Consider the following 17455-nt stretch of genomic DNA (forward strand, 5'->3'; position numbering starts at 1 on the left):
CTTTCCTTTTTCCCTTCCTTCCTTCCTCCCTCCCTTCCTTCCTCCCTCCCTTACTTCCTTTTTCTCTTCCTTCCTTCCTCCCTCCCTTCCTTCTTCTTTCCTTTCCTTCCTTCCTCCCTTCCTCTCTCCCTCTCCTTCCTTCTTCTTTTCCTTCCTTCCTTCCTTCCTTCCTTCCTTCCTTCCTTCCTTCCTCCCTCCCTCTCTCCCTCTCCTTCCTTCCTTCCTTCCTTCCTTCCTTCCTTCCTTCCTTCTTCTTTCCCTTCCTTCCTTTCTCCCTCCCTCTCTCCCTTTCCTTCCTTCCTTCCTTCCTTCCTTCCTTCCTTCCTTCCTTCCTTCCTTCCATAGGCTTCTCACCCTTCCTAACCTACCAAGGGACTCCCAGACCTGCCTTCATACCAGTGTGAGCCCTTGTGAGGTGAGACAGAGTCTTCCACTCTCCAGATTCTCCTTCCCAGGCTCTGGGCAAGCAGTCAAAGGCTCCACCATCATAAGGCTGGTGCACAGCTGGCAAGCCTGGGGTCAGGCAGATGTGTCTGCAGGCCACCAATGATGCTGGTCATGACCTTCCAGACCACAGTTACGTCATATCTTACCCCAAAGTGCCCCTCACTCAATCATGGAAGAGAAGGAAAGAACCCACAGAAACACTGGCTGGTGGCCCCCCAGCTGGTGGTGCAAGGTGGGGCTGGCAGGCAGGGAAGACGGCCCAGGTAAGAAGATGCTGTGGAATGAATGTTTGCATCCTCCCCAAATTCTTATGTTCAAGCCTAAGCACCAATGTGATGGTATTAGACCCATCACATGACCTGGTGGTCATGAGGGTGAAGCCCCTTATGAGATTGGCATCTTTATAATAAGACACTAGAAAGACTATTTCTGTCTCTGAAACGTGAGGACACAGCAAGGGCAGATGGCATTCTGCAGCTGTCGCCAGAACCTGACCCATCTGGCATCCTGATCTCAGACTTCCAGCCTCCAGAACTGGGAGAGACAAATGTTGGCTGTTGAATCCCCCAGTCTATGGCATTTTTGTTACAGCACCCTGAGCTGACTCAGACACAGAGGGAGAGAGGGCTCTTGGCATCTCTGAAGGCTGTGACTGGGGTCCAACTTCCAAGTCACTGCTGGTCGAGGGCACCAAGGACCAGGAGGATGGAGGAGGCCAGACAGTGGTCCCCTTGTCCCTATGGGACAAATTGGTGCCAAGTCTGGAAATAGGAAGCTGGGCTCAGGACAACTCAGAACATCCCACATTGTGATGGGCCACCTCTCCCACAAATTTGGGTCCAAATGCACAGAGGCAATACACATGCATTGTAGAGAACACGAAGCAAGGCAGAAAGAAAGGAAAACTACCCTTAATTCCACCACTCAGAAGACATCTTTCCGATATTTTGTTTTATTTCCTCCTGAATGACTACGAGCATTTGACATCACCCCATGTGAACAATTTCATACTCCGATGCCTCAGTGCTATTATTTTAAAAAACATGTTTAAGGTTATTAAAAATGCTTTATAAACATATGTTTAAATGCCTACAAATATTTCATACAATAGAGAGGCTGAAACATTTAAAAGCACAAAGCCACTTGTCCTGAGTGAATCCTGAGCCTGTGACAAATCCAAGGGAGCTGCTTCACAGCATAATACCGTGGAGAACACTGATGCATCGAGGCAGGGGCCAGGAATTCTGCTGGGTTGCTCTGAAAGCCTGAAAGGCAGACTGCCTGTTTCAGGGAAGTACATGGTTAGCATTTCTGAACCACTGAGGTCCTCAGCCTTCCTCTACCTGCCAGCATGTGCCAAGTGGGTACCACATGCCAGGAGCCTGTGAGGATAAGTGAGCTGGACACTTAGGTGACTTGCCCGAGAAGAGAAAGGATGCCCGAGGTCACATGGTGAGGAAGGAGACCCAGGGCTTGAACTTTTGGGTCCAGATCCTGGGCTGCCCCTGTCACTATGCCTGCTTGCCCCTTCTCAGCTGTGCAAGGGAAACATGAGGCATGACACAGGGGCATCATGGGGCCCTTACACCAGGCCTGTGTCTCTGAAACTAAATTAATGAAAACGGAGAGTGGGTGTTGCTTCCCCAAGATGCTGTGTGTCAATGTGAGAGCACTTGGAGGACTCTTTCCTGCCAACATGCTGAGGTGGGAACCATCTTTGACCCCCCTCTGCTCCAACCCTGGCTCAATCAGGGAGGGCAAGGTGAGCCCACCAGCCTGGCCTGTGGGGCAGAGGGCACCTGAAAGGACCCTCTGTGCTTGGCCTGACTCTGTTCCAGGGCGTGCCTGTCTGGCAGCAGATTTGAGCAACGTTGGCCAGCACCCTGAACAGGGCACGACAGGGACAGGCTGTCACTGTAGCCTCCTGGGGAGCCATGGGTAATCACCAAGTTTTTTGTTTCCTGGATTCTGATGCTTTGACATCTGGATGCCTGCTGACCCTAAAGGGACTGCCCCTTCCAGGATTAGCCAGTTTCTAAGGATAGTAAACAACTCACCCAGTAGCAGGATTTTTAAATGCAAACCAACCAATAATCCAGAGCTGATGACCCAAACACTTCCTCTATCAGACTCTCACATTCAAGGTCACCTTCTCCTGTTCAAATCACCCCAGGGAAAGGTACTGGATGATACCAGAGGTATCAGTCCCTCCTACCCACTGAAATTATTCACACTGACCAATCCCAAGCCTGCTTACCCTGCCTCACCTGTTCCTTTCTACAGAAACCACAGCTGCTCCCATGCTTTGCCTCCTAACCTGACCCACCCTGGTACTTCGGAGCATGGCCCCCTGGAACCCTTCCTTCGGGATCCATGACAAACAAACTGTTTCTCTGATCTCTTGGCCTTCTTCCATGTCAAATTTTATGTAAATACACTGTACTATGAAACACAAGTCCTCCCTGTTTCATCTGCCCTCCCTGGCCTTCCTCTCCAGGCTCCCGCCCTGCACCATCTCCCACCTGGACTGCTCCTCTCACTTTTCGGGCGTCAGTGGGGGTCACTGACTGGGAAGTCTCTCTGGGTTCCCCAACTGGCCACTCCCCAGGCCCGTCCTCACTGCCTCTTCATGTTCATGGCTGACCGCCACAGACCGTAAGGTCTGAAGGAGGTGGAGGGGCAAGACACATGCAGTGAATGTGAAGGAATGAATGAATGAATGAATCTGACCAAGCAGACTGATGCTCAGGCCCACTGCCCACTTCTCTGTCAGAGGGCAACACGCTCCCCTCTCCCCTCTCAGCCAAACCCACCTCTTGATTCCATGGGAGAGCCATACACCACTGGCCCTTGCTCCTCCCCACCTTGATCCTCTCTGCTTCATCTCTCTGAGGCACGGGGCCCCGAACCCCAAGGGTGCTGTTGACATCCCCTGCCTACCCGGTCCTCACAGATTCTGACCCAGGGCAGGCTCGCCATGAACCTAGAGAGTGGAAGGCGGATGGTTCATTTGTTTGCTCTCTCTAGGTCATCCCTGTGTGTGGAATGTAGGTACGGATTGTTCTGTCTCTGGGAAATGGTGGATACACAACACTGAGTAAGCAGGGGCATAATCTGGCTGTGGAGGCCAAGAGGGGACAACGTGCTTGGGATGAGCTGCTGGAGAATGTGGACAATGAGGATCCTAGGAGGCCACACTGTGTCCTGAGCCTAAGCTCTGTCACTCCCTGCAGGAGGGGGGGTGGTGGTGGTCCTGGGGCCAGAGGGAAAGGGACAGCTGAACTCTTCACAGCCATGCCTCCCCATCCCTGAGATGTCCTGCTATTTCTCCAATGAAGCCAGACTTCTGCCTGTGCCCTCCTCACTCCCCTATTTTGCAGGAAAGGGGAAGGTAAGGGAGGGCTGCCTCCCAAATAAAAAATTACATGCAATAACGAGTAAGACTGCAACATACAAACACACACAGGCAGAGGAGTGTGATAGGTCCCAGGATGTGCGCCTGCCTCTTCCTGTGTCCCTGCACCCACCCCCTCCACACACACCAAGAATCCCTGATGTGGGTCAGTTTTCCCCTGTGCTCTTGTGAACCAGGGTGGGCTGACCCCAGCCCCAGCTCTGCCCCGGATGCCTTCAGCATTGCTCTGTTATTTAACAAACAGAATGTAATTTTATTTACTGGGCTAAACGAACCAGGGTCCCACCACCTAAAATGAAGGAAGGGCAGTGGCCAGGTCAGTGGTTTCTGTGAGGAGGAGCACTTTGGCCACATCTGGGCACCTTTCTTACCAGACACCACCTCCCCTCACCCTCCTCACAAGAAAAGGGGGGCCGACTGGCTGGAAGTGCAGGCATTCTCTGGCCCATGTTCCTCCCAGCGGCTGGGGGTCCTGTGGGGTAAAAGCCTGTGCAGGACTGCCTCCCATCACATCCACCTTCTCTCTGTGCAGGGTGGACGGGTCGAAAGTAAGGACACGGATGGGGCAGGAAGCCATGCTAGCTAGTCTCAGCCCCCAGCTCAGTGTTTACAAAGCTGGTCATAAGGTATGTGGCAAATGCTCCTGGGCCCGTGTTCCCTCCACTGAGCTCCTGTGCGGGAGGAGGGCTATGTGGTCAGTTCTGGTTTTACGAGATCCCTGGCATATTACTAACAACAACCCACCTCGAACTTCTAACAGCTCATGAAGTCTGGGGGCATTGCCAAATCACCTGGGCGCACTCTTAAAAATCACCAGTTCCCACCCTAACATAACACCAGCATTCTTCACAGAGCTAGAACAAACAATCCTAAAATTTGTATGGCACCAGAAAAGACCCCGAATAGCCAAAGCAATCCTGAAAAAGAACACTAAAGTTGGAGTATCACAATTCCAGACTTCAAGCTGTATTACAAAGCTGTAATCATTAAGACAGTATGGTACTGGCACAAAAACACTTAGCTCAGTGGAACAGAATAGAGAACCCAGAAGTGGACCCACAAACGTATGGCCAACTAACCTTTGACAAAGCAGGAAAGAATATCCAATGGGAAAAAGAGAGTCTCTTGAGCAAATGGGGTTGGGAAAACAGTGTGGACGTTCCTCAAAAAATGAAAACTAGAACTACCCTACAACCCAGTAATTGCACTACTAGGTATTTATCCAAAGGATAGAAAAATGCTGATTCAAAGGGGCACATGCACCCAACGTTTATAGCAGCACTATCAACAATAGCCAAAGTATGGAAAGATCCCAAATGCCCAATGACTGATGAATGGATAAAGAAGATGTGGTATATATATTTAATGGAATATTCCTCAGTAATGAAAAAGAATGAAGTCTTGCCATTTGCAACAACATGGATGGAACTGGAGTATATTAGCTAAGCAGAATAAGTCAGTTAGAGAAAGACAAATATCATATGATTTTACTCATCTGTGGAATTTAAGATACAAAACAGATGAACATAAGGGAAAGAAAGCAAAAATAAGATAAAAACAGAGCAGGTGACAAACCATAAGAGACTCCTAAATAGAGAAAACAAATTGAGGGTTGCTGGCGGGGTGTTGGGTGGGGAGAAGGGCTAAAGGGGTAATGGCCTCTAAGGAAGATACTGGTTGGGATGTCCACTAGGTGTTATATGTAAGTGATGAATCACTAAATTCTCTTCCTGAAAATAAATAAATAAATTTTGATTAAACAAAACAAAACACAAAAAACAAAAAACCACAACAATTCCCAGAGCTTCAAGCAAAAATTTGTACACAGGTGTTTATAGCAGCACTATTCACAAATACCAAAAGGTGGGAACAATCAAACTGTCCATCAATGTATGAACAGATAAACAAATTGTGGTCTAAGCATGAGGTAGAATATTATTCAGTCATAAAAAGGAATAAAACACTGACACATACTACAATACAAATGAACCTTAATAACATTCAACAAGAGAAGCCAGACACAAAAGGCCACATATTGTGTGATTCTATTCATGTGGAATTTGAGAATGGGAAAATCCTTAGAGACAGAGGCAGATTAGTGGTTGCCAGGGGCTGGAGACAGCTTAATAGGGGAGTCACTGCTTAATGGGGTCTCCCTTTGGGGTGATGAAGAAGTTCTAGAACTACATAATGGTGACAGGTGCACAACACTGTGAATGTACTAAAAGGCCATGGAATTGTAGAAGATGGTTAAAAGGGAAAATATTAAAAAATTAAATTACTAAATTTATTACAATTAAAAATTAAAAAATAATTTAAAAATAAGACAAAACAAAACAAAACAAAAACAAAAGTAATTCCTGATCCTTACCCTAAACCAAAATCTTTAAGAGTGGGCTTAGAAATCTGTGTCTTGAAGAAGCTCTACCAGGAACTAAAAGTAGCCAGAATTTAAGGCCTGCATGGAGGGACCTCAGGCCTGGATGATTTGGGGGCCTTTTTAGGCCTGATGTTGGGGCACAGGTGCTGTGGGCACTCCCCACTCCCCATCCCCAACACCAGGTCTGCAGGGCTTCTGTGGGCTGAGCCCACATGGTCTGTCATCAGTGGTCTGTCACCCACGCTTTGGCTCCCCTACATGAGCCAGCCCTCAGCAAGTGATTTGCTGAAGAGTGAGCATGTGATTTCATCTGAGCCTGTGAGAACCAGGCCCAGAGTTTCGGCAGAAAGGACAAGGTAAGAAAAGCCCATCTTTTGTCAAGTTGCTGGAGGGTGGGAAGTGGGTCTGAGGCTGCTGGCAGGTGCCGGGGCAGCCAGCCATGGAGCCTGGAGCCGCCTCAAGGGAACAAGTGTGCCCACCAGGGGGCAAACACAGAGGCCCCAGGGATGGAGAGGCTAAGCTAAGCCTGATGATGCTGGGGCTAGGGATCCAGGTGTCACCAACCCCCAATTTTGGCCTTAAAGTGAAGTGACCCAGTCACCCACAGTGTCCATGGGGGGACAGAAGACTGCCAGAACCCTGAAACTGCTCCTCAGAGTAGGGATTCCTGAGTTGGGGGGTGCTTGGAGCACAGTGAGAAACTCTGAGACACCAGGTTTGCTCTGACAGAAGAAATAGTGGGTTCGAAGTGGAGGGGACAGAAACTCTGGTGTCACATGTGAGGATTTATTAGGAAGGAGGCAGGGGTGCCTGGAGAAGACCCCTCACCCAGCTCCGCCTGGGGTGCAGGGCCTGTCCCTGGAGATCTGGGCATGTCACACTGCCTGCCCTCTGCTCCCACTCACCTTGCCAGGTGCACACATGGTCCCGTCCAGAGGGGGGCCCTTCTTGGTCTTGCAAAAGTAGGGATTGTCAGGGTGGCTGCACCACAGCTGTTTGCAGGGGTCGAAGGTCCGGAACTAGAAGAGAGAGCAGGGGCAGCTCACCAGGCTGCCTCCCACTGCAGGTCCCTTAGGGTCCCCCAGGGTCCTCTTGGACAGGGTGGAGTCAGGCACGATTTGGTGGCCCATGGTGGCCCACATGTGGTGCCCTGAGCTCTGTATGATTCTGAGGTTGTGACAACCTCCAGCATGCAGTAGCTGCTTCCTGTTCCTGTGGTGGCTGAGGGGCCTCCCCAGCCTCCAGTCTTTGGCCCCGGCACCTGCCATGGAGTCTGGACAGACAGCTGGGAGTCAGTATACCTGGCAGGAAGGCTGGTGGGCATCCCTCTGGCCCAGGTACGAGTGGCTGGTGGCTAGGAGGGGCTGTCACTGCAGGGCCCTAGGGGCACCTACTATCCCCCTGCTGAGGACTCCACCCCCTAAAGCCCTCCTGGAGCTCTCCCCTCTGCCCTTCTCTTGCTTCAGCCCTTGATATTTGTTCCGTGGACCTCACAGTCGCCTCTTCTCTGGCCTTTCTGTTTGGCTATCCCCATACCTCTTCCTCTAGGATGTCCCTGAGGGATCCAGCTGACACTCAGATATGGCCATGCTATCCTCCTCTTTAAACATTTCTAGAGCTTCCTGTTGTCATGAGAATCAATCCCCCCAAGTTCTTTAGGCAGTCATGCAAGAGCTTAGACCACCTGCATCAGTACCCAAGTTCACCACTTGCTTGCTCTGTGGCCTTAGGCATGTTATCTAAGTCCTCAGTTTCCTCATCTGTAAAGTGGGAATACTTTGCATACTTCCTTCATGCAGTTGAGAGGAGCATTAGGTCAGATGCTAACACAGACTAATGCTTTCGCCATACTGCTTGCGACAGGGTGGGCCCTGATCAGCAGGTACAGTCAATCCTGATGGCTGGGGTTCCTACTGCTGGCTCTGTCCTGGCACTAGATCCTAGTAACAACTGGTGGGTTCTCTGTACGCTATGTCCCCTCACCTCTAGGCCTTTGCACATGTGATTCCTGCCTTCCAGAATGTTCTCTCCTCCCACTTAGCCTTTATACCTCACTTCTTCCTCTGGGAAGCCCTCCTGAACTCTGAAGGCAATGCAGAGGCCTCACCAGTACTTCCCTGCCATCCCTTCTGATGCCCTGGTCACAGCCCTGGTCACCAGGACCATGTCTGGACTTGCCAGGTGGGCACTGGGTGCCAAGTGGGTGAGGGGCAGTGGATGCAGAGGGAGAGGCTGCCGTCCTGGAGGCCTGCTCCGGCCTGCCCTCTAGAGCCACCCCAACACCAGCTGCCTCCTAAGAAGCTAGCCAGTCAGGGCGAGGTGCCCCCTCCCCAGCCCCCAGGGTGCCCTGACACTCACTGCCGTGCACATCATGTAGCCCAGGCCGAAGTCGAAGCGGCACTGCTCGTTCATGGAGTAATGCAGCCCTGGGAGCTGGGGCAGCGCCGGCCAGTCGTGGGCAAAGGGGTCATCCCGCAGGCAGTCATAGGAGCTGTGAGGAGACACAGAGGTGCCACAAGCGGCCTTCAGTGCCGTGGGGAGAGGGGGATGTCCAGCCCAGGAGGCAGCCGCAGCCCCTCCTGGAGCCATGGTGGTGGGCCTGTCTGCACACTCCAGCTCTCAGCTGTGCTGCCTCCCCATCTCGGTAGCTGTAAGCTACCCAGGCATCCCATTAAAGGCAGCTGTTGCGCCCACTCTTCAGGCCAGGCGGGGCACCCTGACAATGGGATCTCTCCCCACCACACACACACACACACACACACACACACACACACACACACACTCCTGCACTGCTCTCCCTCTCCCTCCCCTGTGCCCCAGGCTGGAGGGCTGAGGCCTGGGGCTGTGCCCAGGCACATTGGGTTGGGGGCGGGGGTTGGGGGGGGGTGGAGGGGGCGGGGGGTGGGGAGGTGCTGTGCATGCGCCTTCCTAGAGCTGAACCCAGGGCTGCGGGGTCACCACGGGACACGCACGGGGAGGTACTCACTGCAGGTAGCGGCTCAGCTCCTGCTGGCTGCAGCGGGACCAGTGGAAGCGGTGGAAGGCTGCCTGCACCAGCGGCGCCATGATGCTGCCCAGCCGCACCTCGTCACCACAGCGGTTGCCCTGCCCATCGTGCTCCATGCCCAGCCTGTGCGGGGGACAAAAGCAGCCTCACTTTGGCCACACCTTGGCCACACTGACTTGGCAGCTGGGGGGCCGCCCCAACCTCCCCCAGCGGCTCCCCGCCCCCCTCCCCCCGTGGTTTTCTCTGGTCTGCCCCGAGATGGGTTTTCTGCCAGCTGGGTTCTTAAAACCAAGGACACTTGGGGGCCAGTGTGCAGAGGCCTGCCCCTCAGGATCCTGCCCTCCAGGGGGCGCTGTTTCTTGAGAACGCAGTGGAGGCGGAGGCGTCTGCAGCCCGAAGTCTCCACCCACTCAACCGATGGGGTGCACATCCCTGCACAGACCCAGCGGCCCTGCGAGGTTTACAATCAAGCTTGCCCGGCCCCCAAATTCAGGGGACGCCTGGGGCTTGCACACCTGGTTGGGTTGTGGCTTCCCTGCCCCCAAGCTCTCTAATTCTGGCCGAGGCTCCCTCAGAGCCCCTGTTATTAGTGTGTGAAATGGGGTAAGGAGCCCCTGCCCAGGGGCTTGAATGGCATAATGCCTTGAAGGCCCCCAGCAAGGTGGCCCTGGATTTGTTCATTCTACTGAGGGAACTGCCCTGTGCACTGCTGGGGTCAGGATATTACATCCCAAGTGCTTTTCATACAGAGGAGACATTACATCTCAAGTGCTCAGGGCACAGAGGAGAACAGGGGAGCCCCAATCTTCCCCACGCAGTGAGGACAGCGAAGCCACTTACACATGGCCGGTCTCGTGGGCCACCACGAACGCCGAGGAGAAGCCATCCTCGTGGTTCAGAGTGCAGCTACGGACGGGGTGGCACATCCCGGTGACAGGAGCATAGCCTGGGAAGAGACAAAGGGTGTCTCTAGCTCCCAGGCCCACAGCCCTGCCTGAATCAGGGGGCCCTGGCCCCAGTGCCCCTGCCCCACCACTGTCCCCAGAGCAAACAAGCCAAACCAACTTCCCAGGAGACAGGTGGTCCCAGGCAGCAGCCCTGTCCGTCAGTGTCCACACTGCAGCCGGGGTGAGTGTCCCAGGTCTCAACTGCTAGGACTCCCAGTCCCCTCTGCATCTTCCTGCCTGCTGTTCTCCTGCACCCCACTTCCCACCTTCCCACTTTGTGGAGTGACTTTCTGGCCCCTGGGCAATACATGGCCTCCACCCCGCCTCCCGAAGCTGCAGGAACCCTGGCCCTCTGAACCCACTCCCTCAGGAAGGTCTTCCCTGGGTCCTGTGAGACCCCAGCTCCACTCATTTCCATAGCACGTGCAGGGAGTGGTGAGGGTAGGCCCTGAAGCTGCTCAGGCAGAGCTGGACGCCACACTGCCCTGCTGTCACGCAGCCAGGACTGGCGGAGAGGGCTGAGGGAGTAGTTCAGCTGCAGACAAGGCCCTCAGAGCTCTCAGCTGGTGAACCTGCACTCTGGCCAAGGAGATTCTGAGCCACATTCCTGTCAAAGGCCTCCTCTCTTCCAGGGGTCTGTGGGGAAAGGGCCAGAACCAGACAAGGTGCCCCCAAAGGGGAGGGTGGGGAGCAGGAGCAAGGGGGGGGAGCTGTAGCAGGCCACATCCCTCTGACATAAGATGCCCAAGGACCCCACCCCCATCCCCACCCCCCTCAGCCAGCCCAACCCCATCCCCACTCAAGGGGCTTTGAAAGAACCACTGAATTCACAGGTAACAGTGAAAACACACAGTGTTTTGCCAACCCAGTGACATTGTGTGGCCCAAAGAAGCAGTCGGGGGAAACGGAGACACACAGGGAGCAACGGGAGAATTAAGGAATGAGCTAGAACATCCCAAGCAGGGAGGGAGGCGAGAAGGACTGTGGGTGGCCAGCCTGTTGAACAGCTGATTCCCCCTGGGTGAGCAGAGTCTGATCACAGGGTGAAGTTGTTCTTCAGATGTCTCCAGGGAAGCCTGGAGGACAGCATTCCCACAGAAGAGGAGTGGGGGGGGGGGCATGATGCTGAGATGTACCTACAACTGAGAAAAACCAGAGAATGGGGCCAGCCACTTGCCCCTCCCTGGACAAGATAAAGAAGTGTGTACAGAGCTGTGTGTGCCAAAGGGGGCCTCTGCTAAGACACCACCTGGAGGCCCACCAAGCAAGGAGTTCTGGCCCTCAGAACCCTGACCCAGCCTCACTCCTTGCAGACCCCACAGGGAGATCCCAAAGCAACTGTTCAAAGGGAAGAGTAGAAGAGAAGGGAAGGAGGCATGGTGGCCCAGGCCTTGCTGGCATTAGACTTGTCTGGAAAAGCATCAGAATCAAACCACTGTCTTTTTTCCCTTGTAATAAACAAGAAAGTCTGTATCTTAAAGTATTTTTTTGCTCTGCAGGTTTTGAGTTGATTGTTCTGGCATCAGTGTCCCAGAGCCAAACTTTGAGATCCTCTCTTTGTTGTATGCAAAGCTTGCATGTGCATATGTACCTCTATGCAAGTATTTCACATTCACACTATCTGGCATGTTACATGGCTCTTTACGATCTGAAGATTTGCAAACGTGACTTTTATGTTTTTCTTTATGCCCTTCCCTCTTATTTTATTTTGCTTTTTTTCTTTCTGAAAACCTTATTAGATAGATATTGTACCTCTTGGATTGAGCCTGTCTTTACTCTCCTATTTTAATCTTTCTGGATGCCTTTGACTTCTTGTTTCAGCTTCTGACTTGTCTCTTTCACCCATCATATCTTTTGTTTCATAAAAACTTTTTGTTGTTCTCTATTCTTCCTAGTAACCTGCGCTTGGTTTACGGATGTATTCTCTCAAACATTCTGCGAGCAACTTCTTTTTTAAAGTTCTTCTCCAGTCTCTAAATGATATCTGTTTCCTCTAGAGTCAGTTCTCCAATTTTGTTTTGCAACTTGGTGCAAATTTTTCATGGTGTAAGTTAAAAAAAAAAAGAGAGAGAGAGAGAGAGAGAGAGGGACCAGCGTGGCTCGTTTGATAAAGTATCTGACTCTTGATTTTGTCTCAGGTCATGGTCTCGTGGTTTTTGAGTTCAAGCCCTTCATTGGGCTCTGTGCTGACAGCTCAGAGGCTGGAGCCTGCTTCGGATTCTCTGTCTCCCTCTCTCTCTCTGCCCATCCTCTGCTCATCTCTCTTGCTCTCAAAACATAAATAAACATGAAAAAAAAAGAGAAAAAAAGAAAGTCTGTCCATCTTTAGCTGTGCTTTCACATTTTGAAACAAAGGATGAGGTCACTTACTATAGAAGCTGTGTTGGTTTCTCTCCCTGGGGAACAATTCCATTCCCCATTAGAGCTCTCCCCTGTACAAAAGGGCTGGAAGACCTCTCCATTTGTCATCTGGCTTAGCTTGCAGGGCGCTAGCAGCCCCTCAAAATGAAGAAGCACCAACACCAAGTAAGAGACTTACTCTGTGCTCAGTAGGATCTGAAGACACATTCTGTGTTCCCACCTGAGTCCCACTGTGGTGCCCATCTGTGTGGCAAAGGGGGCAAGGGTGGTGCCACAGAGATGTTTTGTTGACAGACACTGATTTGGGCTCTGATCAGGGTTACTCAGGAAGTCTCCCTAGTTGTGCAAATATGGGCAAGTGGTCAGAGAGAGAAGCTAAAGGTTATAAAAGTGGAGGAAGATGCAGGGAAGTTCAGCATAATAATTCATGGAAGGGAGTGGTGGACACAATGAGCATGTATATTGTAGAAATAAACTAGATAACTAGAATGATCAACCAGAAACAAATGGAAAATGACTATCTGTAGAAAATGGGGATGGGGTAAACTGGGCCCACTCCTCTGAATATGTATTTTATGCAGTTTTTTTAAAGGTTTTTCTTTTGAAATGTGATATGCATCCATAAAAATGCACAAGTCATAGGATACAACAAGTGAACCATCACAAAGGGATCTCACCCATGTAGCCACCTCCCCAGTTTAGAAATACAACTGTATCGGCACAGCAGAAACCCCTTCTTGCTGCCTCCAACCACGACACCCTCTCTCCTCCTCCCTCTCCTGACTTTTAATGCCACAGATTAGCTTTGCCCGCTTCCAAACTTGAAATAAGCAGGAACCATCAGTATATAGTCTTCTCTGCCTGGCATCTTTCACTGTTCAATGCGTGAGATTCATCCACGGTGTGTAGAAATAGCTGCAGTTCTTTTCCCGGCTGTATGAATAGATCACATTTCTTTTATCCACTCTCCAGCTTATGGACTTAAGTTTCTCCCTGTTTAGGAGTTACTAGAAGTAAGGCTGTTAGGAACACTCCTGCACAATCTTGCACATGTGTCTGCATGTGGTAGAGACTAGCCATCCTGTAGGCACATGTCTGGCTTTCACAGACACTGCCAGACAGTTTCCCAAAGTACTTGTATGAATTTTATATTCCTATCAGTAGAGAGTGAGAATGACATCCCCATTGTCACCGAGATTTGGCATTTTCAGTATTTTTAAAATTTTAACCACTCGATTAGGTGTGTCCTGATATCTCACTGTGGTTTTAACTCATTTCCCTAATGTTAATTAAGTTGAGCACCTTTTCCTATATTTACTGATCAATTTAGGTTTTTTATAAGCCTGATAAAATCTCTTGCACATTGTTCTATTGGGCTGTTTAATTATTATTTTTTATTTTTTTAATGTTTATTTATTTTTGAGACAGAATGTGAGTTGGGGAAGGGCAGAGAGAGAGGGAGACACAGAATCCAAAGCAGGCTCCAGGCTCTGAGCTGTCAGCACAGAGCCTGATGCGGGGCTCGAACTCATGGACCACAAGATCATGACCTGAGCCAAAGTCAGACGCTTAACTGACTGAGCCATCCAGGCACCCTGGGCTGTTTAATTATTACTATCAATTTGTCAGAGCTCATATATTTCAGATATAAGTTCTTTGTTAGATATATGTATTATGAATATTTTCCCCAATGGATTGACAGGGCCTTTAATGAACCAAAGTTTTTAACGGTAATGTTTAACGTTATTTATCTTTTCCATTGCAGTTAGTGCTTTTCATCTTTTTTAAAGAAATCTTCTCTTACTCTGAGAAATATGGAGATAGTTTTCTCTATTATCTTCTACAGGTTTTATTATTTCACCTTTCATATCTAGATCTAAAACCTACTTAAGATTTAAGACATCCACAAATATGATATTTGTATATTAAGTAGATGGACTTCAGTAGATGCATAAAAAGCATTTGACAGAATTCCACTGATCCACTTATGATAAAAACTCTCAATACAGAGGTCATAGAAGGAACATACCTCAAAATTAATAAAACACATATATGACAAGCCCACAGCTAACATCATCCTCACCAGTGAAAAACTGAGATCTTTTCCTCTAAGATCAGGAACAAGACAAGGATGGCCACTCTCACCACTTTTAGTGAACACAGAATTACAAGTACTAGCAGAGAAGTTAGGCAAGAAAAATAAACAAAAGGCATCCAGATAGGAAGAAAGAAGTGAAACTGTCTCTATTTGCAGATGGTGTGATATTATACACAGAAAACTCTTAAGACTCCACCAAAAAAATGTCAAAGCTAATGAACAAATTGAGTAGAGTTGCAGGACACAAAATCAATATCCAAAAATCGGTTGCATTTCTAAACACTAGTGACGAACTATCAGAAAGAGAAATTAAGAAAACTATCCCATTCACAATTAAATTAAAAAGAATGAAATACTTAGAGATAAATTTAGCCAAGGAAGTAAAATACCTGTACACTGAAAACTGTAAGACATAGATGAAAGAAATTGAAGATGATATAAATAAATGGAAAGATATTCTGTGTTCATGGATCAGAAGGGTTAATATTGTTAAAATGTCCATGCTCCCAAAAGCTATCTACAGTTTCAAAACAATCCCTACCAAAATTCCAATGGCATTTTTCACAGAAATAGAAAAAAACAATTCTACTTTTAAAAGACTTGTTTCAGAAGGAGAGAAAGCTTGAGTAGGGGAGAGGGGCAGAGGGAGAAAGAGAGAGAGAATCCCAAGCAGGCTCCACACTGAGTGTGGAGCCCAACATGGGGCTTGATCCCACAAGTCTGGGATCATGACCTGAGCCAAAATCAAGAGTTGGATGCTTAACTGACTAAGCTACCCAGGTGCCCCTACAAAAAAGCAATTCTAAAATTTGTATGGGAACCACAAAAGACCCCAAAGAGCCAAAGCAATCTTGGGAAAGAACAAAGCTAGAGGTATCATGTTCCCTGATTCCAAACTATATTACAAATTATAGTAATAAAAACAGTATGGTATTGGGATAAAAACAAACATATAGATGAATGGAATAGAAGAAAAGCCCAGAAATAAACACACAAATATATGGTCATTTAATTTACAGCAGAAAAGCCAAGACTATGCAGTAAGGAAAGACAGTCTCTTCAATAAATGGTGTTGGGAAAACTGGACAACCACATGAAAAAGGATGAAACTAGACTACTATCTTAAAGCATATATAAAATCAACTGAAAGTGTGACAGATTTGAACATAAGGCCTGAAACCATAAAACTCCTAGAAGAAAACATAGGCAGTAAGCTTCCTGACACCTGTCTTGGTGATGATTTCTTCCTGGATTTGATGCCAAAAGCAAAAATAAACATGTGAGACTATATCAAGGTAAAAAAGCTTCTGCACAGCAAAGGAAGCCATCAACAAAATGAAAAAGGCAGCCTACAAAATAGGAGAAAATATTTGCAAATCATCTTTCTGATAAGGGGTTAATATTCAAAACATATAAGGAAAACAAACAACTCAATAGCAAAAACAAACAAACAATCCAATTAAAAAATGGGCAGAGGACCTGAATAAACATGTTTCCCAAGAAGACATCCAGATGGCCAACAGGTACATGAAAAGATGCTCAACATCACTCATCATTAGGGAAATGCAAGTCAAAAACACAATAAGGTATCACTCCACACCTGTTCATCTGTTAGAATGGCTCAAATCAAAAAGACTAAGAGATGACAAGGTTGGTGAAGATGTGGATAAAAGGGAGCTTTCACACATTGTTGGTGGGAATGTAAATTGGTGCAGCCATTATGTAAAACATTTTGTAGATTCCTCAAAGAATTTAAACATAAAACTACCTTATGTTCCAGCAATTCTACTTCTGGGTATATATCTGAAGGAAATACAAACACTAACTCAAGAAGATATCTACACCCCCATGTTCACTGCCTCATTAACAGTCCATCAATGGATGAATGGATAAAGAAGATGTGGTATATACATACAATGGAATATTATTCAGCCATAAAAAGGGAAATTCTGCCATTCACAACATGGATGGACCTGGAGGGCATTGAGATAGGTTAGTCAGAGAAACACAAATTCGCTGTTCTTTCACTTTTATGTGGAATCTTAAGGAAAAAAAAAAAAAAGCAAAACTTCATAGATACAGAGAACAGATTGGTAGTGGCCAGAGGCAGGGGCGGGGGGGGGGGTGGTTAAAATGAGTGAAGGAGGGCACCTGGGTGGCTCAGTTGGTTAAGCATCCAACTCGTGATCTCGGCTCAGGTCATGATCTCACAGTTGTGGGATTAAGCCCTGCATTGGGCTTTGCTCTAACAGCATGGAGGCTTCTTGGGATTCTCTCCCTTTCTCTCTCTCCCTCTGCCCCTCACTCCTGCTCACATGCACATGCTCTCTCTCAAAAATAAATAAACTTTAAAAAATACCGATGCAAATTTTTTGCTAGAATGTTATCTGGTGTCATTTCCCCCTCCCCACCACAGTATACTTAGAGCTCATTTTTAAAAAAATGAGTAAAGGGGGTCAAAAGGTACAAACCTCTGGTTAGAAGATAAATAAGTTCTGGGGATCTAATGTGAAGCATGAACTATAGTTCATAATACTGTATGGTATATTTGAAAGTTGCTAGAAGAACATATCTTAAAATCTCTTATCACAAGAAAAAATATTGTAACAATGTGTGATGATGATGTTAACTAGACTATGGTGGTGATCATTTCACAATTTATACATGTATCCCATCATTATGTTGTATACTGGAAACTAATATAATGATATATGTCAATTATATCTCAATGAAACAAATTACATTTCAAAAGGAGGGTATTGGGGTGCCTGGGTGGCTCAGTTGGTTAAGCATCCGACTT

General features: G+C 48.4%; 1 protein-coding gene across 1 annotated transcript in view; it reads right to left on the reverse strand.

Moving 5' to 3' along the window:
* ADAMTS2 (ADAM metallopeptidase with thrombospondin type 1 motif 2) overlaps positions 1-17455 on the reverse strand; it is a 245498-nt gene that overhangs the window by 40007 nt on the left and 188036 nt on the right. The window contains exons 7-10 of the mRNA XM_058739385.1: positions 10090-10195; positions 9229-9372; positions 8601-8733; positions 7148-7261 (exon numbers count right to left, since the gene is read on the reverse strand). Coding sequence (XP_058595368.1) covers positions 7148-7261; positions 8601-8733; positions 9229-9372; positions 10090-10195 — 497 coding nt within the window. The remainder of the gene's footprint in view (positions 1-7147; positions 7262-8600; positions 8734-9228; positions 9373-10089; positions 10196-17455) is intronic.

The sequence above is a fragment of the Neofelis nebulosa genome, chromosome 1 (assembly GCF_028018385.1).
Source record: "Neofelis nebulosa isolate mNeoNeb1 chromosome 1, mNeoNeb1.pri, whole genome shotgun sequence".
NCBI classification, from domain to species: Eukaryota; Metazoa; Chordata; class Mammalia; order Carnivora; family Felidae; genus Neofelis; species Neofelis nebulosa.